At 42.1% G+C, this 26,582-nt stretch overlaps 1 protein-coding gene across 1 annotated transcript in view; it reads right to left on the reverse strand.

Moving 5' to 3' along the window:
• The window catches only part of ASPG (asparaginase), a 647,837-nt gene that overhangs the window by 206,834 nt on the left and 414,421 nt on the right, over nucleotides 1–26,582 (reverse strand). Inside the window, exon 11 of the mRNA XM_053697101.1 lies at nucleotides 5,337–5,432. Within this exon, the coding sequence (XP_053553076.1) occupies nucleotides 5,337–5,432 (96 nt within the window). The remainder of the gene's footprint in view (nucleotides 1–5,336; nucleotides 5,433–26,582) is intronic.

The raw sequence follows: 26,582 nt of genomic DNA on the forward strand, positions 1-26,582 counted from the left end.
TATGACAGTAACTGTTATATACACCTTATCTGTAATGTGCTAGTGACAGCGCTGTTACACCCTGTATGACAGTAACTGTTATATACATCTTATCTGTAATGTGCTAGTGACAGCGCTGTTACACCCTGTATGACAGTAACTGTTATATACACCTTATCTGTAATGTGTTAGTGACAGCGCTTAGACCCTGTATGACAGTAACTGTTATATACACCTTATCTGTAATGTTAGTGGCAGCACTGTTACACCCTGTATGACAGTACCTGTTATATACACCTTATCTGTAATGTGTTAGTGACAGTGCTGTTACACCCTGCATGACAGTACCTGTTATATACACCTTATCTGTAATGTGCTAGTGGCAGCGCTGTTACACCCTGCATGACAGTACCTGTTATATACACCTTATCTGAAATGTGCTAGTGACAGCGCTGTTACACCCTGCATGACAGTACCTGTTATATACACCTTATCTGTAATGTTAGTGGCAGCGCTGTTACACCCTGTATGACAGTACCTGTTATATACACCTTATCTGTAATGTTAGTGGCAGCGCTGTTACACCCTGTATGACAGTAACTGTTATATACATCTTATCTGTAATGTGCTAGTGACAGCGCTGTTACACCCTGTATGACAGTAACTGTTATATACACCTTATCTGTAATGTGTTAGTGACAGCGCTGTTACACCCTGCATGACAGTAACTGTTATATACACCTTATCTGTAATGTTAGTGGCAGCGCTGTTACACCCTGCATGACAGTACCTGTTACATAAACCTTATATGTAATGTGCTAGTGACAGTGCTGTTACACCCTGCATGACAGTAACTGTTATATACACCTTATCTGTAATGTGTTAGTGACAGCGCTGTTACACCCTGCATGACAGTACCTGTCATATACACCTTATCTGTAATGTGTTAGTGACAGCGCTGTTACACCCTGTATGACAGTAACTGTTATATACATCTTATCTGTAATGTGCTAGTGACAGCGCTGTTACACCCTGTATGACAGTAACTGTTATATACACCTTATCTGTAATGTGCTAGTGACAGCGCTGTTACACCCTGTATGACAGTAACTGTTATATACATCTTATCTGTAATGTGCTAGTGACAGCGCTGTTACACCCTGTATGACAGTAACTGTTATATACACCTTATCTGTAATGTGTTAGTGACAGTGCTGTTACACCCTGTATGACAGTACCTGTTATATACACCTTATCTGTAATGTGCTAGTGACAGCGCTGTTACACCCTGCATGACAGTAACTGTTATATACACCTTATCTGTAATGTGTTAGTGACAGCGCTGTTACACCCTGCATGACAGTACCTGTTATATACACCTTATCTGTAATGTTAGTGCAGCGCTGTTACACCCTGTATGACAGTAACTGTTATATACACCTTATCTGTAATGTGATAGTGACAGCGCTGTTACACCCTGTATGACAGTAACTGTTATATACACCTTATCTGTAATGTGCTAGTAACAGCGCTGTTACACCCTGCATGACAGTACCTGTTATATACACCTTATCTGTAATGTGTTAGTGACAGCGCTGTTACACCCTGTATGACAGTAACTGTCATATACACCTTATCTGTAATGTGTTAGTGACAGCGCTGTTACACCCTGCATGACAGTACCTGTTATATACACCTTATCTGTAATGTGCTAGTGACAGCGCTGTTACACCCTGTATGAGACTGTTATATACACCTTATCTGTAATGTGTTAGTGGCAGCGCTTAGACCCTGTATGACAGTACCTGTTATATACACCTTATCTGTAATGTTAGTGGCAGCGCTGTTACACCCTGTATGACAGTACCTGTTATATACACCTTATCTGTAATGTGCTAGTGACAGCGCTGTTACACCCTGTATGACAGTAACTGTTATATACACCTTATCTGTAATGTGTTAGTGACAGCGCTGTTACACCCTGTATGACAGTAACTGTTATATACACCTTATCTGTAATGTGTTAGTGACAGCGCTTAGACCCTGTATGACAGTACCTGTTATATACACCTTATCTGTAATGTGTTAGTGACAGCGCTGTTACACCCTGTATGACAGTAACTGTTGTATACACCTTATCTGTAATGTGTTAGTGACAGCGCTGTTACACCCTGCATGACAGTAACTGTTATATACACCTTATCTGTAATGTTAGTGGCAGCGCTGTTACACCTTGTATGACAGTAACTGTTATATACACCTTATCTGTAATGTGTTAGTGACAGCGCTGTTACACCCTGCATGACAGTAACTGTTATATACACCTTATCTGTAATGTGTTAGTGACAGTGCTGTTACACCCTGCATGACAGTAACTGTTATACACCTTATCTGTAATGTGCTAGTGACAGCGCTGTTACACCCTGCATGACAGTAACTGTTATATACACCTTATCTGTAATGTGTTAGTGACAGTGCTGTTACACCCTGTATGACAGTAACTGTTATATACACCTTATCTGTAATGTGTTAGTGACAGTGCTGTTACACCCTGTATGACAGTAACTGTTATATACACCTTATCTGTAATGTGCTAGTGACAGCGCTGTTACACCCTGTATGACAGTAACTGTTATATACATCTTATCTGTAATGTGCTAGTGACAGCGCTGTTACACCCTGTATGACAGTAACTGTTATATACACCTTATCTGTAATGTGCTAGTGACAGCGCTGTTACACCCTGTATGACAGTAACTGTTATATACATCTTATCTGTAATGTGCTAGTGACAGCGCTGTTACACCCTGTATGACAGTAACTGTTATATACACCTTATCTGTAATGTGTTAGTGACAGCGCTTAGACCCTGTATGACAGTAACTGTTATATACACCTTATCTGCAATGTTAGTGGCAGCACTGTTACACCCTGTATGACAGTACCTGTTATATACACCTTATCTGTAATGTGTTAGTGACAGTGCTGTTACACCCTGTATGACAGTACCTGTTATATACACCTTATCTGTAATGTGCTAGTGACAGCGCTGTTACACCCTGCATGACAGTAACTGTTATATACACCTTATCTGTAATGTGTTAGTGACAGCGCTGTTACACCCTGCATGACAGTACCTGTTATATACACCTTATCTGTAATGTTAGTGGCAGCGCTGTTACACCCTGTATGACAGTAACTGTTATATACACCTTATCTGTAATGTGCTAGTGACAGCGCTGTTACACCCTGCATGACAGTAACTGTTATATACACCTTATCTGTAATGTGTTAGTGACAGCGCTGTTACACCCTGCATGACAGTAACTGTTATATACACCTTATCTGTAATGTGTTAGTGACAGTGCTGTTACACCCTGTATGACAGTACCTGTTATATACACCTTATCTGTAATGTGCTAGTGAGTGACAGCGCTGTAACACCCTGTATGACAGTAACTTATATACACCTTATCTGTAATGTGTTAGTGACAGCGCTGTTACACCCTGCATGACAGTAACTGTTATATACACCTTATCTGTAATGTGTTAGTGACAGCGCTGTTACACCCTGTATGACAGTAACTTATATACACCTTATCTGTAATGTGCTAGTGACAGCGCTGTTACACCCTGTATGACAGTAACTTATATACACCTTATCTGTAATGTGTTAGCGGCAGCGCTGTTACATCCTGTATGAGACTGTTATATAACACCCTTATCTGTAACATGTGCTAGCCTAAGTGCCGTTACACCCTGCATGACAGTAACTGTACAGACTGTATATAAAGACTACCCCAGCAGACAAGGGGTTAAGCAGCTGCCTTGTACAGACTGTAGATAAATACAGACTACACCAGCAGCTGAGGGGTTAAGCAGCTGCCTTGTACAGACTGTAGATAAATACAGACTACACCAGCAGCCGAGGGGTTAAGCAGCTGCCTTGTACAGACTGTAGATAAATACAGACTACACCAGCAGCCGAGGGGTTAAGCAGCTGCCTTGTACAGACTCTGTAGATAAATACAGACTACACCAGCAGCCGAGGGGTTAAGCAGCTGCCTTGTACAGACTGTAGATAAATACAGACTACACCAGCAGCCGAGGGGTTAAGCAGCTGCCTTGTACAGACTGTAGATAAATACAGACTACACCAGAAGCCGAGGGGTTAAGCAGCTACACCTTGTACAGACTCTGTAGATAAATACAGACTACACCAGCAGCCGAGGGGTTAAGCAGCTACACCTTGTACAGACTGTAGATAAATACAGACTACACCAGCAGCCGAGGGGTTAAGCAGCTACACCTTGTACAGACTGTAGATAAATACAGACTACACCAGCAGCCGAGGGGTTAAGCCTTGTGCAGAGTATAGATAAATACAGACTACACCAGCAGCCGAGGGGTTAAGCAGCTGCCTTGTACAGACTGTAGATAAATACAGACTACACCAGCAACCGAGGGGTTAAGCAGCTACACCTTGTACAGACTCTGTAGATAAATACAGACTACACCAGTAGCCGAGGGGTTAAGCCTTGTGCAGAGTATAGATAAATACAGACTACACCAGCAGCCGAGGGGTTAAGCAGCTGCCTTGTACAGACTGTAGATAAATACAGACTACACCAGCAACCGAGGGGTTAAGCAGCTACACCTTGTACAGACTCTGTAGATAAATACAGACTACACCAGTAGCCGAGGGGTTAAGCCTTGTGCAGAGTATAGATAAATACAGCAGATAGGTACCAGAAGGCCCAGTCTCGGCCCTTATTTCTTATGAAGTGTAAGTTTAACAGCTTTATGCATAGCGCCATCAGTAATCTAGTTAACCCACTGGCTGCCAGAGACAGATTTGCTTTCCTTTCAGAAAGTGTTGCAAACCTCCCACCCTTCACCTGCTCCTCAAAATGTCACACTCCCACTGTGGTGCATAAGACACAGAACTGCTCATTAAGGGGTGAAACAGAGCTGGCTGCCACACTGACATGGCAGTATGACAAATACAGGGTAGTGGCCTTGTCATGAAGAGGCACAAAAGAGAAGGTGCCACTTACACCAGTGGGTGGGCGTGAGATAAGGTAACAAGGGGTATCTAGAATGGGACGGTGAACATCAGGGAACACCCACTGCGGTATGTGTAGAAGGCATTTTAAAGACAAAAGTCTGTTGGGCAGCATTATCTGCACCTTGGCGCTTAAGGTAATAAACACGTTAGCACTCGAGAGCTATTTACACCTCAGTCCTCTTATTGTGCAGTAAGCAGTGGGCGCTGTAAATATGTAAGACATGGGCAGCAAACGGGGTGGTTAAATCAGCACTCACACTCATAACATTCTATACACACTGGGCATTACCATATCCCGTATCGCCTCCAGCGCATTAATGTCTCCAGTACTTGCAGCAGCACAAGCCAGTGCTGGTGTCAGCGCATCTCTAACAGCCTCAAGCTCCTGTAAAATGAAACAACACTTGTTATCCTTTGAGCAACCTCACACAGGAACAACCAACACACACAACCACCAGCAAACAAACCACACCCACCAGGAACAGCCAACACACACACCCACCAGCAAACAAACCACACCCACCAGGAACAGCCAACACACACACCCACCAGCAAACAAGCCACACACACCAGAAACAAGCAGCATTCACACTCACCAGCAAACAAGCCACACCCACCGTAAACAAGTAGCACTCACACACACCAGCAAACAAGAGACACCCACCAGAAACAAGTAGCACTAACACACAACAAACAAGCCACACTCGCCAGCAAACAAGCCACACCCACTGTAAACAAGCAGCATTCACACTCCCTAGCAAACCAGCCACACCCACCAGGAACAAACAACACACACACCAGAATACATCATTTATGCTTACCAGATAAATTCCTTTCCTTCCGGATAGGGAGAGTCCATGGCTTTATTCCTTACTGTTGGGAAATACAACACCTGGCCACCAGGAGGAGTCAGACACCCCAGCCAAAGGCTTAAATATCCCTCCCACTTCCTCATTACCTCAGTCATTCTGCCAAGGGAACAAGGAAAAGTAGGAGAAATATCAGGGCATAAATGGTGCCAGAAGAATAAGATAAATAATAGGGGGCCGTCCTTAGACAAGAAAAAACAGGCGGGGCCATGGACTCTCCCTATCTGGAAGGAAATGAATTTATCTGGTAAGCATAAATGATGTTTTCCTTCCTAAGATAGGGAGAGTCCACCGCTTCATTCCTTACTGTTGGGAAGACTATACCCAAGCTCCAGAGCATGAATAACGGGAGGGAACAAAAAGGAAGAGGCGGACCCTATTCTGAGGGCACCACAGCCTACAAAACTTTTCTCCCGAAAGCTGCAAAAACATCAAACTAGTAAAAATTTGAAAAAGTATGTAAGGAGGACCAGGTAGCCGCCTTACAAATCTGATCCATAGAGGCCTCGTTCTTAAAGGCCCAAGAGGAAGCCCCTGCTCTAGTGGAATGAGCCGTTATCCTCTCAGGAGGATGATGTCCCGCTGTCTCGTAAACTAAGCCGATGACACTCCTTAACCAAAAAGATAGGGAAGTCGAAGTAGCCTTCTGCCCCTTACGCTTCCCCGAATAGACAACAAAGAGGAAGATTGTCTAAACTCCTTAGTAGCCTGAAGAAAGAACTTCAAGGCACGAACCACATCCAAATGGTGAAGTAAAACGTTCCTTTGATGAAGAAGGATTAGGACACAAGGAAGGAACCACAATCTCTTGATTGATGTTGCGATCTGACACAACCTTAGGAAGAAAACCTAATTTAGTACGTAAAACTGCTATAGCCAATAAAAAGAGAACCTTCCAAGATAACAATTTAATGTCACAGGAATGTAGAGGCTCAAACGGAGCCTGTTGCAAAACACAAAGAACAAGATTTAGGTTCCAATGAGGAGCCCCTGATCTAAACACAGGTCTGATCCTAATCCGTAGTCACAATCTCCCAGGATGGTCTTAAGAAGCACGTCCCTTGGGACAGATGATTTGGACAGAGCCACCAAGAGAGCGATTCCCACAACTGGCTGTCTAATACAATGTGTAGAGACAGATCAGAATGATTACCGGTCAACTGTCTCAGCATGCACAGTTGTAAAGGTCTGAGACGGAACCTGGCAAAAGGAATGATGTCCATGCAGGACACCATGAGACTAATCACCTCCATACACTGAGACACAGAGGGACTCAGGGAGGTCCGGAGGGCAAGACATGCCGAAGTTAGCTTGCTACGTCTCTAGTCTGTTAGAAATATCCTAATGGATATGGAGTCTATTATAGCACCCAGGAATTCCACCCTGGTACTTGGGAGAACTCTTTTCCAAGTTTATCTTCCATCCATGTGATCGAAGAAGACTGAGAAGGGATTCCGAGTATTCTTCCGTAAGACGACAAGAAGGTGCTTGCATCCAAATATGGGGCTACTGTAATATTCTGAGTTCTGGCAACGGCTGGAAGAGCCCCCAGAACCTTCATAAGGATTCTTGGAGCAGTAGCTAGGCCAAAGGGAAGGGTAATTAACTGTAAGTGCTGGTCCAGGAATGCAAACCTCAGGAACTGAAAGTGTTCCCTGTGGATTGGAACATGAAGGTAAGCGTCCTTTAGATCTATAGTGGTCATAAACTGGCATTCCTGAACTAAAGGAAGGATGGACCTTATTGTCTCCATCTTGAAGGAAGGGACACTGAGAAAAACAAAATGTATGCTTACCTGATAAATGTATTTCTCTTGTGTTGTATCCAGTCCACGGGTTCATCCATTACTTGTGGGATATTCTCCTTCCCAACAGGAAGCTGCAAGAGGACACCCACAGCAGAGCTGTCTATATAGCTCCTCCCCTAACTGCCATCCCCAGTCATTCGACCGAAGACAAGCAAGAAAAAAGGAGAAACTATAGGGTGCAGTGGTGACTGTAGTTAAAAAATAAAAAACACCTGCCTTAAAATGACAGGGCGGGCCGTGGACTGGATACACCACAAGAGAAATACATTTATCAGGTAAGCATAAATTTTGTTTTTTCTTGTAAAGGTGTATCCAGTCCACGGGTTCATCCATTACTTGTGGGATACCAATACCAAAGCTTTAGGACACGGATGAAGGGAGGGACAAGGCAGGAACTTAAACTGAGGGCACCACTGCCTGTAAGACCTTTCTCCCAAAAATAGCCTCCGAAGAAGCAAAAGTATTGAATTTGTAGAATTTAGAAAAAGTATGAAGCGAAGACCAAGTCGCCGCCTTACAAATCTGTTCAACAGAGGCCTCATTTTTAAAAGCCCATGTGGAAGCCACCGCTCTAGTGGAATGAGCTGTAATTCTTTCAGGAGGCTGCTGGCCAGCAGTCTCATAAGCTAAGCGGATTATGCTTCTCAGGCAAAAAGAAAGAGAAGTTGCCAAAGCCTTTTGGCCTCTCCTCTGTCCAGAGTAGACAACAAACAAAGCAGATGTTTGACAAAAATCCTTCGTAGCTTGTAAATAAAACTTTAAAGCACGAACCACATCAAGATTGTGTAAAAGACGTTCCTTCTTTGAGGAAGGATTAGGACATAATGAAGGAACAACAATCTCCTGATTGATATTCTTATTAGATACTACCTTAGGAAGAAACCCAGGTTTGGAACGCAAAACTACCTTATCTGCATGGAAAATCAGATAAGGGGAATCACACTGTAAAGCAGATAACTCTGAAACTCTTCGAGCCGAGGAGATAGCTACTAAAATCAGAACTTTCCAAGATAAAAGTTTAATATCTATGGAATGCAAAGGTTCAAACGGAACCCCTTGAAGAATTTTTAAGAACTAAATTTAAACTCCATGGCGGAGCAACAGGTTTAAACACAGGCTTGATTCTAACTAAAGCCTGACAAAACGCCTGAACGTCTGGAACATCAGCCAGACGTTTGTGCAAAAGAATAGACAGAGCAGAAATCTGTCCCTTTAAGGAACTAGCAGACAATCCTTTCTCCAATCCTTCTTGGAGAAAGGATACGATTCTAGGAATCCTGACTTTACTCCATGACTAACCCTTGGATTCACATCAATGAAGATATTTACACCATATCTTATGATAGATTTTCCTGGTGACAGGCTTTCGAGCCTGAATTAAGGTATCAATGACCGACTCGGAAAAACCACGCTTTGATAGAATCAAGCGTTCAATTTCCAAGCAGTCAGACGCAGAGAAATTAGATTTGGATGTTTGAAAGGACCTTGAAGTAGAAGGTCCTGCCTTAGCGGCAGAGTCCATGGTGGAAAGGATGACATGTCCACCAGATCTGCATACCAAGTCCTGCGTGGCCACGCAGAAGCTATCAAAATCACCAAAGCTCTCTCCTGCTTGATCTTGGCAATCAGACGAGGGAGCAGAGGAAACACATAAGCCAGGCTGAAGGACCAGGGCACTGCTAGAGCATCTATCAGCGCTGCCTTGGGATCCCTGAACCTGAACCCGTAACGAGGAAGCTTGGCGTTCTGACGAGACGCCATGAGATCCGGTTCTGGTTTGCCCCATAGTTGAACCAACTGGGCAAATACCTCCGGATGGAACTCCCACTCGTGAGACCTCAGGAATGCCAGAACTATGTCCGTATGGGACTTGGCGATTTGAAAATTCGACGCCTGTATCAGAATGTCGTCTAGGTAAGGAGCCACCGCTATGCCTCGTGGCCGTCAGTAGGGACCCTAGAACCTTCGTGAAGATTCTTGGTGCCGTGGCTAACCCGAAGGGAAGAGCCACAAACTGGTAATGCCTGTCTAGGAAGGCAAACCTGAGAAACCGATGATGATCTCTGTGTATCGGAATGTGGAGATAAGCATCCTTTAAGTCCAGGGTAGTCATATACTGACCCTCCTGGATCATAGGTAGGATGGTTCGAATAGCCTCCATCTTGAAGGATGGGACCCTGAGAAATTTGTTTAGTATCTTGAGATCCAAGATTGGTCTGAAAGTTCCCTCTTTTTTGGGAACTATAAACAGATTTGAATAGAATCCCTGCCCCTGTTCCTCCCTTGGAACTGGGTGGATCACTCCCATAACCAGAAGGTCTTGAACGCAACGTAAGAATGCCTCTCTCTTTATCTGGTTTGCAGATAATTGTGAGAGATGAAATCTCCCTTTGGAGATGAGGCTTTGAAATCCAGAAGATATCCCTGGGAAACAATCTCCAGAGCCCAGGGATCCTGGGTGTCTCTTGCCCAAGCCTTGGCAAAGAGAGAAAGTCTGCCCCCAACTAGATCTGGTCCCGGATCGGGGGCTACTCCTTCATGCTGTCTTAGAGGCAGCAGCAGGTTTTTTGGTCTGCTTTCCCTTGTTCCAAGCCTGGTTAGGTCTCCAGACTGGCTTGGACTGGTCAAAATTTCCTTCTTGTTTTGCAGTAGAGGAATTTGAAGCTGCGCCACTCTTGAAGTTTTGAAAGGAACGAAAATTAGTCTGTTTGGTCCTTAATTTGTTGGACCTATCCTGGGGAAGGGCGTGGCCTTTTCCTCCAGTAATATCAGAAATGATCTCCTTCAATCCAGGCCCGAATAGGGTCTGCCTTTGAAGGGGATGTTGAGAAGCTTAGACTTTGAAGTAACGTCAGCTGACCAGGATTTAAGCCATAGCGCCCTACGTGCCTGATTGGCAAAACCTGAATTCTTAGCCGTTAGCTTTGTTAAATGAAAAACGGCGTCAGAAATAAATGAATTGGCTAACTTAAGAGCTTTAAGCCTGTCTAGGATATCATCCAACGGGGTCTCCACCTGCAGAGCCTCTTCAAGAGACTCGAACCAGAAAGCCGCTGCAGCAGTGACTGGGGCAATGCATGCAAGAGGCTGGAGAATAAAACCTTGTTGTATAAAGATTTTCTTAAGGAAACCCTCTAATTTTTTATCCATTGGATCTAGGAAAGCACAACTGTCCTCGACGGGGATAGTTGTACGCTTAGCTAGGGTAGAGACTGCTCCCTCCACCTTAGGGACCGTCTGCCACGAGTCCCGTGTAGCAGCATCTATGGGAAACATCCTTTTAAAAGCAGGAGGGGGAGAGAACGGTACACCTGGTCTATCCCATTCCTTCGTAATAAATTTCTGAAAACCTCTTAGGGATTGGAAAAACATCAGTGTAAACATGCACTGCAAAGTATTTGTCCATTTTACACAATTTCTCTGGGACTACAATGGTGTCACAGTCATCCAGAGTTGCTAAAACCTCCCTGAGCAACACGCGGAGGTGAATAATAAAGGTGAGAGTAAGCGCTAAAGAAGCTTAAAAGGCTAAAGGAATGGGAGCTGAATCTTACAATTTAATACCTTCTATAAAGGCTAAACATAAACAAATATCACAATAAAAATAGCACAATAAAATTAGCACAATAAAATTAGATGCATGGATCCATGTCTAACTTATCTTAAAACATAAATGCACAATGAAATTGAAAACTCCTGGGAGATACGGTATACAGTTGGAGCGGGGACACTCCTTGAAAGTGATACACAAGTGTGGTAAACTTCAAAGCATAATCAAAAACCAAAGTCATAAACCAAATGATGGTTCCAAAATAACGAAGACAATCAAAAGTTAGAAGTTAGTGAAAAAATAAGTGAAGTGAATGTTCGTGTGAAACCGTGGGTATGTCCTCCAACGTGACTGGTGGGTAGTGTAGTGATCTATAATCAGATATAGATGTTGAGTGGGGTTGTAGTAAGATTGAATATATATAAAAGATAATCCAACCTTTAGGCAAAATCCATAAAGTCCATAAAAATAAAAATAGAAATAAAAATAAAAATGAAAATAAAGTCCACTTTAGTGAAGTCAAATGGTAAATGAAGCAATCCAAAAATGAAAACGTGTGTATAAAATGTGTACAAAAATAGGGGATTAGGACAAGAGCTGTGCCCAGTGGGTTTAATTTACCACCCGTTGGTAAAAGTCAAATAACAATAAATAGCGACGAAAAACCTAAAAGAAAACAAAGAAAAACAAAATAGTGCAACACTGTATACAATAGATAATAATGGTAATTAAAATCAAGCTCACCAGTATGCCAAAGCGTTTCGGCCTAGATTAGGCCTTTCTATCAGATGTACTTGGCGTCAGATGTACTTGGCGTCACTTGCGCGGGAGATATAGGTTCTGACACATTGGGAGAGCTAGGTGGTTTAACATCCCTTTTGTCAGTCTGAGAAACCTCTGGTGATAAATCTTTAAAAGCCATAATATGGTCTTTATAACTTATAGAAAGGTCAGTGCATTTGGTACATGTTACGGTTGCCTCCAGGCTGGCTGGAAGTTGGACCGTAGAAAAGGATGCTCCTAGCGCTCACCAAAGGATCATCAGCACCGTAGACACTATAACTGCTGCGTAGCCACCATAAGTAATGCAGACTCTACGAACCACCGCTGCTGGGCTGGTATCTCGCCATCTGCTCTGCACCCTGGACCTACAACCAGGCTCCAGTAGGTGAACCTCTTCCTTCTGTACAGCGAAGCAGGATCAGGAACAAGAGCTCTTACAAGAGCTCAGTAGCTAAGGGAGTATATAGAGCATAGCAATCCTTGTAGTGATTATAGCTGTCCCCTACAAACATGAGTCAAGGCTGCAAGTTAGAGGGTCAGAATAGGTCTGAATTGCTGGAACACACAGCCTGCTTTTTATTGAGGTTACATGCAAAAAAGGACACTCTCAGGGGGAGGCATAAAATCCCCAATCACACATTTGATACATTTAGATAGAGAGACAACGCCCTTTGACAGGCCATAGTAGAATTACATTTCTTCAGCAGATAACAAGTTACACACAAGAAAACAATGCAGTCCACCTTATCACTAGCAGTCTGATTAGACAATGGGAATGTTTATCACTAAACTTAATTAGAGCTGATCCCAGCAAACTTGTATTTAGAATAGCTTCTTGAAGCTGAACAAAATTAACTCTTAATGGCACACAATGAAAACTAATGCTTTTGTAACAGTGCTCCCTTTCTGTGGAACACTCTGCCTGTGTGGTACTTGGTTCAGTAAGTCCTATTTACTGAACCAAGTGGGAGAAAGCCAGGGACAAGCTATTTTACAGGTCTGAGGACATGGTCTTAAAGGGGCATTGTTCACCAAAGTCACAATATGTCCCCAGACGGTTCTTAAAGGGCCATACACACCCAATAAAAGTTAATAGGTTTTCAGGGGCACAATCTTCCAGGGGCCATAGTCATGAGGAAGGAGGCTGGCAAATAGGCTTCTCCACAATCCATGGAAGCAGGGCAATTTTTCATTTAAAGGGCCAGTTACAAATAGCAGTTTGTAACATATCTCCCCTTTTGGAGGGAGACTAACCAGGCACCTGACCTTCTGTCGGTCAGTGCCTAAGTTAGTCTCGCAACCCACCCACAAATAAACATTAGCAGCAAAGTAGCCCCCCACAATAAGTAGTACTGGCCTGTAGGTTCCAGGTTGTAGGATGAAAGTGTAGCATCCTCGGCCTTCCTGGCGCAGCTGGGCAAATAGCTGATGGTACTTGGGGGGCAGAGGCCAGCGGCACTCTGCCCTGGTGCCAGCGCTTCTGCTGGGGTGAGGGGTTTGCAGGCCAGTCCTGTAACAAGGGGTAGAGGCCAGCAGCGCTCTGTCCTGATGCCAGCTCTTCTGCTGGGGGAATTGGGGCATAGTCCTGCCCGGTGGCAAATGGAACGTGGGGGTCAGTGGGGGTCAACATCTCCACTGTTAACCCTGGGCCCAAGTTAGGAGTTAGCTGGGGAGGGGGAGATTGGCTTACCTCCTCCTCCTGATACTCCGGCGGCCGTTGGGAAGGGAGGTCGATGCTCTCCGCTTCCTGTGGAACATGCTGTGGCTGGGGAGAGAGACTGGTTGTCTCCTCTCCCTGGAAGGCACACTCCGGCTGGGGAGGGAGGTCGATGCTCTCCCCTCCCTGTAGCTGGGTCTGTCGCTGGGGATCTGGGCCGCCTGCCCAGCATCCCTGTAGGGCCGGTAGAGAGACTGCGGTCCCATCTCCACCTGCCTGCTGGGGGTCCTCCCAGGACCAGTCTATGAGGCCTGCTGCCTCGGGTATCTCTGGTTGGGGTTGGGGAAGGAGACTGGTTGTCTCTTCCCTCTGCACGGTATACTGCCGCTGGGGAGGGAGGTCGCTGCTCTCCTCTCCCTGTAACTCCGGCTGCCGCTGGGGAGGGAGGTCGTTGCTCTCCGCTCCCTGTAACTCACTTTCCCGCTGGAGACCAGGTGTCCATACCCCCAAACTCCACAGTTGGCGCTCAAAGGCTCGTGCCGCTTCGTTCTCAGTATCCAATTCCTGGATGATGCGACTGACTACCTCCTGCGCAGGGTCTGGACCATATCGGACTAGCTGCCTCTTTACCTCTGGAACGAAATCAGCGCCCTCATAGCGACGGATCCGGTTGAGGTGCTCTTCACTGGGTTCTGACCAGTATCTTGTCAGCTCCATGCTGCTGTAGGTAGGGACGCTGCGCAGTGGCTAGCGTTGCCCTCAATAACTCTCCTACGATACCAGTGCTGTTGGGGTGCTGCTCCTTGCGCTAGGACGCCATCCCACCGCTGCCGCCAAATGTTACGGTTGCCTCCAGGCTGGCTGGAAGTTGGACCGTAGAAAAGGATGCTCCTAGCGCTCACCAAAGGATCATCAGCACCGTAGACACTATAACTGCTGCGTAGCCACCATAAGTAATGCAGACTCTACGAACCACCGCTGCTGGACTGGTATCTCGCCATCTGCTCTGCACCCTGGACCTACGACCAGGCTCCAGTAGGTGAACCTCTTCCTTCTGTACAGCGAAGCAGGATCAGGAACAAGAGCTCTTACAAGAGCTCAGTAGTTAAGGGAGTATATAGAGCATAGCAATCCCTGTAGTGATTATAGCTGTCCCCTACAAACATGAGTCAAGGCTGCAAGTTAGAGGGTCAGAATAGGTCTGATGTGCTGGAACACACAGCCTGCTTTTTATTGAGGTTACATGCAAAAAAGGACACTCTCAGGGGGAGGCATAAAATCCCCAGTCACACATTTGATACATTTAGATAGAGAGACAACACCCTTTGACAGGCCTAAGTAGAATTACATTTCTTCAGCAGATAACAAGTTACACACAAGAAAACAATGCAGTCCACCTTATCACTAGCAGTCTGATTAGACAATGGGAATGTTTATCAATAAACTAGTTATTTTACAGGTCTGGGGACATAGTCTTAAAGGGCCATTGTTCACCAAAGTCACAATATGTCCCCAGACGGTTCTTAAAGGGCCATACACACCCAATAAAAGTTAATAGGTTTTCAGGGGCACAATCTTCCAGGGGCCATAGTCATGAGGAAGGAGGCTGGCAAATAGGCTTCTCCACGATCCATGGAAGCAGGGCAATTTTTCATTTAAAGGGCCAGTTACAAATAGCAGTTTGTAACAGTACACATTCTAAGAGGGGGTTCCACAATGGCTTCTAAACATAATGAACAAGGAGTTTCCTCTATGTCAGACATATTTAACAGACTAGTAATGGGACCAGCAAGCTTGGAAAACACTTTAATAAATGTGAAAAAGCAATTAAACAAAAACGGTACTGTACCTTTAAGAGAAAAAAACTACCACATAAACTGCAAAACAGTGTTAAAAAGTAGTAAACTCTACGAAATTTTTACAGTGTGTATAAGAGACTAAAGCAGCATTGCACCCACTTGCAAATGGATGATTAACCCCTTAGGCCCCAAACCGGATTAGAAAAACGGTAAAACCGTTAAAAAACAGACAAACACACTGCCACAGCTCTGCTGTGGCTCCTACCTGCCCTTAAACACGATTTTTGCAGGGAAAAAACCCTCTATAGTGGTCCTAGATGCCAGAGGACTCCTTTAGGGAAGCTGGATGTCTCAGTCTGGATATCAACTGTGCATAAAGTGCGCGAAAATAGGCCCCTCCCACCATGCACTCAATGTCAGAGGATCTTAAAAAACATAATATATGTAAGAACTTACCTGATAAATTCATTTCTTTCATATTAGCAAGAGTCCATGAGCTAGTGACGTATGGGATATACATTCCTACCAGGAGGGGCAAAGTTTCCCAAACCTCAAAATGCCTATAAATACACCCCTCACCACACCCACAAATCAGTTTAACGCATAGCCAAGAAGTGGGGTGATAAGACAAAAGTGCGAAAGCATAAAAAATAAGGAATTGGAATAATTGTGCTTTATACAAAAAATCATAACCACCACAAAAAGGGTGGGCCTCATGGACTCTTGCTAATATGAAAGAAATGAATTTATCAGGTATGTTCTTACATAAATTATGTTTTCTTTCATGTAATTAGCAAGAGTCCATGAGCTAGTGACGTATGGGATAATGACTACCCAAGATGTGGATCTTCCATGCAAGAGTCACTAGAAAGGGAGGGATAAAATAAAGACAGCCAATTCCGCTGAAAATAATCCACACCCAAAAGAAAGTTTAAATCTTATAATGAAAAAAACTGAAATTATAAGCAGAAGAATCAAACTGAAACAGCTGCCTGAAGTACTTTTCTACCAAAAACTGCTTCAGAAGAAGAAAACACATCAAAATGGTAGAATTTAGTAAAAGTATGCAAAGAAGACCAAGTTGCTGCTTTGCAAATCTGATCAACCGAAGCTTCATTCCTAAACGCCCAGGAAGTAGAAATTGACCTAGTAGAATGAGCTGTAATCCTTTGAGGCGGAGTTTTACCCGACTCGACATAAGCATGATGAATTAAAGATTTCAACCAAGATGCCAAAGAAATGACAGAGGCCTTCTGACCTTTCCTAGAACCGGAAAAGATAACAAATAGAACGGAAATTCTTAGTAGCTTCAACATAATATTTCAAAGCTCTAACTACATCCAAAGAATGCAATGATCTCTCCTTAGAATTCTTAGGATTAGGACACAATGAAGGAACCACAATTTCTCTACTAATGTTGTTAGAATTCACAACCTTAGGTAAAAATTTAAAAGAAGTTCGCAACACCGCCTTATCCTGATGAAAAATCAGAAAAGGAGACTCACAAGAAAGAGCAGATAATTCAGAAACTCTTCTAGCAGAAGAGATGGCCAAAAGAAACAAAACTTTCCAAGAAAGTAATTTAATGTCCAATGAATGCATAGGTTCAAACGGAGGAGCTTGAAGAGCCCCCAGAACCAAATTCAAACTCCAAGGAGGAGAAATTGACTTAATAACAGGTTTTATACAAACCAAAGCTTGTACAAAACAATGAATATCAGGAAGATTAGCAATCTTTCTGTGAAAAAGAACAGAAAGAGCAGAGATTTGTCCTTTCAAGGAACTTGCAGACAAACCTTTATCCAAACCATCCTGAAGAAACTGTAAAATTCTCGGAATTCTAAAAGAATGCCAGGAAAAATGATGAGAAAGACACCAAGAAATGTAAGTCTTCCAAAAGGTGAACAAAAGGCAGGATAGTCCTTATAGTTACCATTTTGAATGTTGGTATCCTTACATAACGATTCAAAATTTTTAGATCCAGAACTGGTCTGAAGGAATTCTCCATCTTTGGTACAATGAAGAGATTTGAATAAAACCCCAGCCCCTGTTCCAGAATTGGAACTGGCATAATTACTCCGGCCAACTCTAGATCTGAAACACATTTCAGAAATGCTTGAGCCTTCGCTGGATTTACTGGGACACGGGAAAGAAAAAATCTCTTTGCAGGAGGTCTTATCTTGAAGCCAATTCTGTACCCTTCTGAAACAATGTTCTGAATCCAAAGATTGTGAATTGAATTGATCCAAATTTCTTTGAAAAATCGTAATCTGCCCCCTTATTCCAGACTGGAGATGGTTTCCAAACTGATACCGCTCCTGTGGGTGAAGGATCAGGCTTTTGTTCCTTATTGTGACGAAAGGAGCGAAAACGATTATTAGACCTAAATTTACCTTTAGATTTTTTATCCTGTGGTAAAAACGTTCCTTTCCCTCCAGTAACAGTTGAGATAATAGAATCCAACTGAGAACCAAATAATTTGTTACCCTGGAAAGAAAGGGAAAGCAAAGTTGACTTAGAAGACATATCAGCATTCCAAGTTTTAAGCCATAAAGCTCTTCTAGCTAAAATAGCTAGAGACATATACCTGACATCAACTCTAATGATATCAAAGATGGCATCACAAATAAAGTTGTTAGCATGTTGAAGAAGATTAACAATGCTATGAGAATTATGATCTGTTACTTGTTGCGCTAAAGCTTCTAACCAAAAAGTTGAAGCTGCAGCAACATCCGCTAAAGATATAGCAGGTCTAAGAAGATTACCTGAACATAAGTAAGCTTTTCTTAGAAAGGATTCAATCTTCCTATCTAAAGGATCCTTAAAGGAAGTACTATCTGCCGTAGGAATAGTAGTACGTTTAGCAAGAGTAGAGACAGCCCCATCAACCTTAGGGATTTTGTCCCAAAACTCTAATCTGTCAGATGGCACAGGATATAATTGCTTAAAACGTTTAGAAGGAGTAAATGAATTACCCAAATTATTCCATTCCCTGGAGATTACTTCAGAAATAGCATCAGGGACAGGAAAAACTTCTGGAATAACTACAGGAGATTTAAAAACCTTATTTAAACGTTTAGATTTGGTATCAAGAGGACCAGAATCCTCTATTTCTAATGCAATCAAGACTTCTTTAAGTAAAGAACGAATAAATTCCATTTTGAATAAATATGAAGATTTATCAGCATCAATCTCTGAAACAGAATCCTCTGAACCAGAGGAATCATTATCAGAATCAGAATGATGATGTTCATTTAAAAATTCATCTGAAAAATGAGAAGTTTTAAAAAACCTTTTACGTTTACTAGAAGGAGGAATAACAGACATAGCCTTCTTAATGGATTTAAGCAGATACACTTAACTTTGGTAGATCCAGCACCAGGCAGCGATTTTCCAGAAGTATCTTCTGACTCAGGGTCAATCTGGGACATATAAAGCAAAATTGATCAAATTCCTTAAATGACAGTTTCAGGAATGGTAAAAAATGCCAGAGAACAAGCTTCTAGCAACCAGAAGCAATAAATAATGAGACTTAAATAATGTGGAGACAATAGTGACGCCCATATTTTTTAGCGCCAAAAAAGACGCCCACATTATTTGGCGCCTAAATGCTTTTGGCGCCAAAAATGACGCCACATCCGGAACGCCGACACTTTTGGCGCAAAAAACGTCAAAAAAATGACGCAACTTCCGGCGACACGTATGACGCCGGAAACAGAAAAAAAATGTTCGCGCCAAAAAAGTCCGAGCCAAGAATGACGCAATAAAATGAAGCATTTTCAGCCCCCGCGAGCCTAACAGCCCACAGGGAAAAAAGTCAAATTTTAAGGTAAGAAAAAAATTGATTTATTCATATGCATTATCCCAAATATGAAACTGACTGTCTGAAATAAGGAACGTTGAACATCCTGAGTCAAGGCAAATAAATGTTTGAACACATATATTTAGAACTTTATATAAAGTGCCCAACCATAGCTTAGAGTGTCACAGAAAATAAGACTTACTTACCCCAGGACACTCATCTACATGTAGTAGAAAGCCAAACCAGTACTGAAACGAGAATCAGTAGAGGTAATGGTATATATAAGAGTATATCGTCGATCTGAAAAGGGAGGTAAGAGATTAATCTCTACGACCGATAACAGAGAACCTATGAAATAGACCCCGTAGAAGGAGATCATTGAATTCAAATAGGCAATACTCTCCTCACATCCCTCTGACATTCACTGCACGCTGAGAGGAAAACCGGGCTCCAACCTGCTGCGGAGCGCATATCAACGTAGAATCTAGCACAAACTTACTTCACCACCTCCATAGGAGGCAAAGTTTGTAAAACTGATTTGAGGGTGTGGTGAGTGGTGTATTTATAGGCATTTTGAGGTTTGGGAAACTTTGCCCCTGGTAGGAATGTATATCCCATACGTCACTAGCTCAAGGACTCTTGCTAATAACATGAAAGAAAAGTACTCCTAGGAGTAATCTAACAAGCCATGTGGAAAACTATGCCCCAAATAAAGATTTATCACCCTCAGAGAAAAAACGTTTTTTCTGTAACGTTTTTACACTAAGTAATATGAGAGTTAACATGAATATTACCCTTATCTTGTAAGCATGATCCCAGTTGTTGTTAAATCACTGTATCAGGCTTACCTCAAATATACCAGGCACTGTCAGCATTTTCTAGACCTTATCTCTCTAGAAAAAAATATACTGAACATACCTCAAAGCAGGTGATCTGCAAGCCGTCTCCCCAACTGAAGTTTTCTTTCCATACACTTCAGTTATGTGTGAGAACAGCAATGGACCTTAGTTACAAACCGCTAAGATCATCAACCTCCAGGCAGATTCTTCTTCCAATTTCTGCCTGAGAGTAAAACAGTACAACGCCGGTACCGTTTAAAAATAAACTCTTGATTGAAGGTAAAAACTACACTAAGTCACCACATATCTCTTGATACTTCCTTTCTTGTCGAGAGCTGCAAGAGAATGACTGGAGGTGGCAGTTAGGGGAGGAGCTATATAGACAGCTCTGCTGTGGGGGTCCTCTTGCAGCTTCCTGTTGGGAAGGAGAATATCCCACAAGTAATGGATGAACCCGTGGACTGGATACACCTTTACAAGAGAAATTGTTTAAGCACTTTAGGTCCGGAAATTGGGCAGAAAGTTCCCTCCTTTTTTGGGACCACGAAAAGGTTTGAATAAAACCCAAAACCTCTTTCTTCAATAGGCACCAGGACAACTCCTCCTAAGAAGGATAGGTCCCGAACGCACCCTAGAAAGTCATCCCTCTTTTCTGGTCTGTAGACAGGTTCGAGAGTAGGAATCTGCCCCTGGGCGGATGAGATTTGAAGCCTATCTTGTATCCCGGAGTACGACCTCCAAGACCCACGGATCCTATACGTCCCTGAACCAAGCGTCTTGAAAAAGAGACAGTGTGCCCCTACACGATCCGATCCCGGATCGGGGGCCGCCCCTTCATGCCGATTTGTTTTTGGCGGGCTTCTTATTCTGCTTGGACTTATTTCAGGACTGAGCCGGCTTCCAAGTACTCTTGGTTTGCTCGGGCTTGGACGAGGATTGTTTTTGTTGGGATTTGTCATAACGAAAGGACCGAAAAATTAGAAGATTGCCGTCCCTTAGAATTCTTGTTCTTATCATGCGGTAGGAAGGCACCCTTGCCACCAGTAACCGTAGAAATAATGGAGTCCAGGCATGGACCAAATAAAATCTTTCCCTTGAAGGGAAGGGAAAGGAGTCTGGACTTAGAAGTCATATCCGCAGACCGAGAATTTGACCAGAGCGCCCGGGGGGCTAGGACCACAAAGCCAGAGGCCTTTGCATTTAAGCAAATAATTTGCATGTTCGCATCACAGATAAAAGAATTAGCAATTCTCAGAGCTTTAATTCTGTCTTAAATATCCTCGAGGGGAGACTCCACCTCAATGAGTTCAGACAAAGTTGCACCAGTAGGTAGCTGCCCCGGCAACCGCTGCAACTGCAGCCTCCGGTTGAAATAAAAATCCTGTACGTTGAAACATCTTTCTCATAAAGGTTTCCATTTTCTTATCCATCGGGTCTCCTCAAGAGAGCCCCACAAATCCAGTTGAGAGTCCGGGAACAACTTTTTTAAAAGTAGACAAGGGGGAAAAAGAAGATCCAATTCTTTTCCATTCGTTAAAAATGTTCGCCATTTTAACCGACACAGGAAAGTCAAAGGAATTTTCCTGTCTTAGTAAACTCTGTCTAATTTAGGTATCATAGGTTCTTCAGGCAGCGCGGCCCCTGGAACCTCTAACGTAGACAGAACCTCCTTTAATAAAAAAATGCAAGTGCTCAATTTTAAATCTAAACCTTTGACACTTCCTCCGCAGCAGGATGCTTAGATGCTAAGGACTCTGACCCTCATCATCCGATAACTAAATCCGATAAATATTTAGATGACTCCGGGTCAGGAGAGCTATGTTTAACCCCTCTCTTGTGTTTGTTAGAGCAAGGTAATGCACTGAGGGCCGCACACACCGCCGTTTGTAACTTCCCAGCAAAGATGGAGGATTAGATGTGCTACAGGGAACTGCATGTGGAGTGGATAATGTAGCAAGGATAGTAATCTCACGGGACGCCGAGTCCTGAGAGGTAGACGGCTCAGAGGTACTAAGAGTCTTAGCAGGCTTGTCTCCCTTCTTAGACTTTATAACTGTGTTAAAACATGTGGAACATAATTGAGTGGGCGGGAAAACCACGGCCTCCTCACAATATAAACAGGTCTGATTTAGTACAGAAGAAGTACCTTCTAACATGTCAGAGTCCTCCATAGCTCAGGTTATACCCACAGAAGAGCACAAATAAAAACACACACATATATATATATATATATATATATATTCCCAATGGCTGGGGCACTCACCACCTCCTAGACCCAGACAGAGGAAACACTCTCCCTCAGGTTGAAGTCTTAGTCGGAATGGAAGAACTAAAGAAAGACCATCTAGTGCTCTTGCTAATGTATAAATTTGTTTTAAAACTGCTGCCATCTAGTGCTCTTGCTAATGTACAACATTGTTATAAAACTGCCGCCATCTAGTGCCCCTGCTAATGTATAACAATTTTATAAAACTGCCGTCATCTAGTGCCCCTGCTAATGTATAACATTGTTATAAAACTGCTGCCATCTAGTGCACCTGCTAATGTATAACATTGTTATAAAACTGCTGCCATCTAGTGCCCCTGCTAACGTATAACATTGTTATAAAACTGCTGCCATCTAGTGCTCTTGCTAATGTATAACATTGTTATAAAACTGCTGCCATCTAGTGCTCTTGCTAATGTATAACATTGTTATAAAACTGCTGCCATCTAGTGCTCTTGCTAATGTATAACATTGTTATAAAACTGCTGCCATCTAGTGCTCTTGCTAATGTATAACATTGTTATAAAACTGCTGCCATCTAGTGCTCCTGCTACTGTATAACATTGTTATAAAACTGCTGCCATCTAGTGCTCCTGCTAATGTATAACATTGTTATAAAACTGCTGCCATCTAGTGCTCCTGCTAATGTATAACATTATTATATAACTGCTGCCATCTAGTGCTCTTGCTAATGTATAACATTATTATAAAACTGCTGCCATCTAGTGCTCTTGCTAATGTATACCATTGTTATAAAACTGCTGCCATCTAGTGCTCTTGCTACTGTATAACATTGTTATAAAACTGCTGCCATCTAGTGCTCCTGCTACTGTATAACATTGTTATAAAACTGCTGCCATCTAGTGCTCCTGCTAATGTATAACATTGTTATAAAACTGCTGCCATCTAGTGCTCCTGCTAATGTATAACATTGTTATAAAACTGCTGCCATCTAGTGCTCCTGCTAATGTATAACATTATTATATAACTGCTGCCATCTAGTGCTCTTGCTAATGTATAACATTATTATAAAACTGCTGCCATCTAGTGCTCTTGCTAATGTATACCATTGTTATAAAACTGCTGCCATCTAGTGCTCTTGCTAATGTATAACATTGTTATAAAACTGCTGCCATCTAGTGCTCCTGCTACTGTATAACATTGTTATAAAACTGCTGCCATCTAGTGCTCTTGCTAATGTATAACATTGTTATAAAACTGCTGCCATCTAGTGCTCCTGCTAATGTATAACATTATTATAAAACTGCTGCCATCTAGTGCTCTTGCTAATGTATACCATTGTTATAAAACTGCTGCCATCTAGTGCTCTTGCTAATGTATAACATTGTTATAAAACTACTGCCATCTAGTACTCTTGCTAATGTATAACATTGTTATAAAACTGCTGCCATCTAGTGCTCTTGCTAATGTATAACATTGTTATAAAACTACTGCCATCTAGTGCTCTTGCTAATGTATAACATTGTTATAAAACTGCTGCCATGTAGTGCTCTTGCTAATGTATAACATTGTTATAAAACTGCTGCCATCTAGTGCTCCTGCTACTGTATAACATTGTTATAAAACTGCTGCCATCTAGTGCTCTTGCTAATGTATAACATTGTTATAAAACTGCTGCCATCTAGTGCTCCTGCTAATGTATAACATTGTTATAAAACTGCTGCCATCTAGTGCTCCTGCTAATGTATAACATTATTATAAAACTGCTGCCATCTAGTGCTCTTGCTAATGTATACCATTGTTATAAAACTGCTGCCATCTAGTGCTCTTGCTAATGTATAACATTGTTATAAAACTGCTGCCATCTAGTGCTCTTGCTAATGTATAACATTGTTATAAAACTGCTGTCATCTAGTGCTCTTGCTAATGTATAACATTGTTATAAAACTGCTGCCATCTAGTGCTCTTGCTAATGTATAACATTATAAAACTGCTGCCATCTAGTGCTCTTGCTAATGTATAACATTATTATAAAACTGCTGCCATCTAGTGCTCTTGCTAATGTATAACATTGTTATAAAACTGCTGCCATGTAGTGCTCTTGCTAATGTATAACATTGTTATAAAACTGCTGCCATCTAGTGCTCCTGCTACTGTATAACATTGTTATAAAACTGCTGCCATCTAGTGCTCTTGCTAATGTATATCATTGTTGAAAAATGCTGCTATATAGTGCTGCAGACACGTGCACACTCTTGAGCTTACATTTCTGCTTTTCCACAAAGGATAACAAGAAAACTAAGAAAATTTTATAATAGAAGAAAATTAGAAAGTTGTTTAAAATGTTATGTTCTATCTAAATCATGAAAGAAAAAAAATGGGTTTTATGTCCCTTTAATAGGAGCTGTGCAACACTTTCAAAAACTAAAGTAAACCTGTTTGTTCCAGTTTGAGCCCAAAAAATAAAATCACACAAAGCAGCATGTAAATAATTAATACACTGATTAATTAACACCAACTGTTCAATAAACCCCCTCAGAGGACATTAACCCTGGATCCTATCAAGATAAAAAGGAGCCACACTGTGACCCTGTTATACCGTTTTATGTGTAAAAAAACAATTTATGTAAGAATTTACCTGATAAATTAATTTCTTTCATATTGGCACGAGTCCATGAGCTAGTGACATATGGGATATACATTCCTACCAGGAGGGGCAAAGTTTCCCAAACCTTAAAATGCATATAAATACACCCCTCACCACACCCACAATTCAGTTTAACGAATAGCCAAGAAGTGGGGTGATAAGAAAGGAGCGAAAGCATCAAAAATAAGGAATTGGAATAATTGTGCTTTATACAAAAAAATCATAACCACCATAAAAAGGGTGGGCCTCAAGGACTCTTGCTAATATGAAAGAAATTAATTTATCAGGTAAGTTCTTACATAAATTATGTTTTCTTTCATGTAATTAGCAAGAGTCCATGAGCTAGTGACGAATGGGATAGCAGATACCCAGATGTGGAACTTCCACGCAAGAGTCACTAGAGAGGGAGGGATGAAATAAAGACAGCCAATTCCGCTGAAAAAATAATCCACAACCCAAATCAAAAAGTTTTAATCTTATAATGAAAAAAACTGAAATTATAAGCAGAAGAATCAAACTGAAACAGCTGCCTGACGTACTTTTCTACCAAAAACTGCTTCAGAAGAAGAGAAAACATCAAAATGGTAGAATTTAGTAAAAGTATGCAAAGACCACCAAGTTGCTCTTGCTAATGTATAACATTGTTATAAAACTGCTGTCATCTAGTGCTCTTGCTAATGTATAACATTGTTATAAAACTGCTGCCATCTAGTGCTCTTGCTAATGTATAACATTATAAAACTGCTGCCATCTAGTGCTCTTGCTAATGTATAACATTATTATAAAACTGCTGCCATCTAGTGCTCTTGCTAATGTATAACATTGTTATAAAACTGCTGCCATGTAGTGCTCTTGCTAATGTATAACATTGTTATAAAACTGCTGCCATCTAGTGCTCCTGCTACTGTATAACATTGTTATAAAACTGCTGCCATCTAGTGCTCTTGCTAATGTATATCATTGTTGAAAAATGCTGCTATATAGTGCTGCAGACACGTGCACACTCTTGAGCTTACATTTCTGCTTTTCCACAAAGGATAACAAGAAAACTAAGAAAATTTTATAATAGAAGAAAATTAGAAAGTTGTTTAAAATGTTATGTTCTATCTAAATCATGAAAGAAAAAAAATGGGTTTTATGTCCCTTTAATAGGAGCTGTGCAACACTTTCAAAAACTAAAGTAAACCTGTTTGTTCCAGTTTGAGCCCAAAAAATAAAATCACACAAAGCAGCATGTAAATAATTAATACACTGATTAATTAACACCAACTGTTCAATAAACCCCCTCAGAGGACATTAACCCTGGATCCTATCAAGATAAAAAGGAGCCACACTGTGACCCTGTTATACCGTTTTATGTGTAAAAAAACAATTTATGTAAGAATTTACCTGATAAATTAATTTCTTTCATATTGGCACGAGTCCATGAGCTAGTGACATATGGGATATACATTCCTACCAGGAGGGGCAAAGTTTCCCAAACCTTAAAATGCATATAAATACACCCCTCACCACACCCACAATTCAGTTTAACGAATAGCCAAGAAGTGGGGTG

The sequence above is a fragment of the Bombina bombina genome, chromosome 1 (genome assembly GCF_027579735.1).
Source record: "Bombina bombina isolate aBomBom1 chromosome 1, aBomBom1.pri, whole genome shotgun sequence".
NCBI classification, from domain to species: Eukaryota; Metazoa; Chordata; class Amphibia; order Anura; family Bombinatoridae; genus Bombina; species Bombina bombina.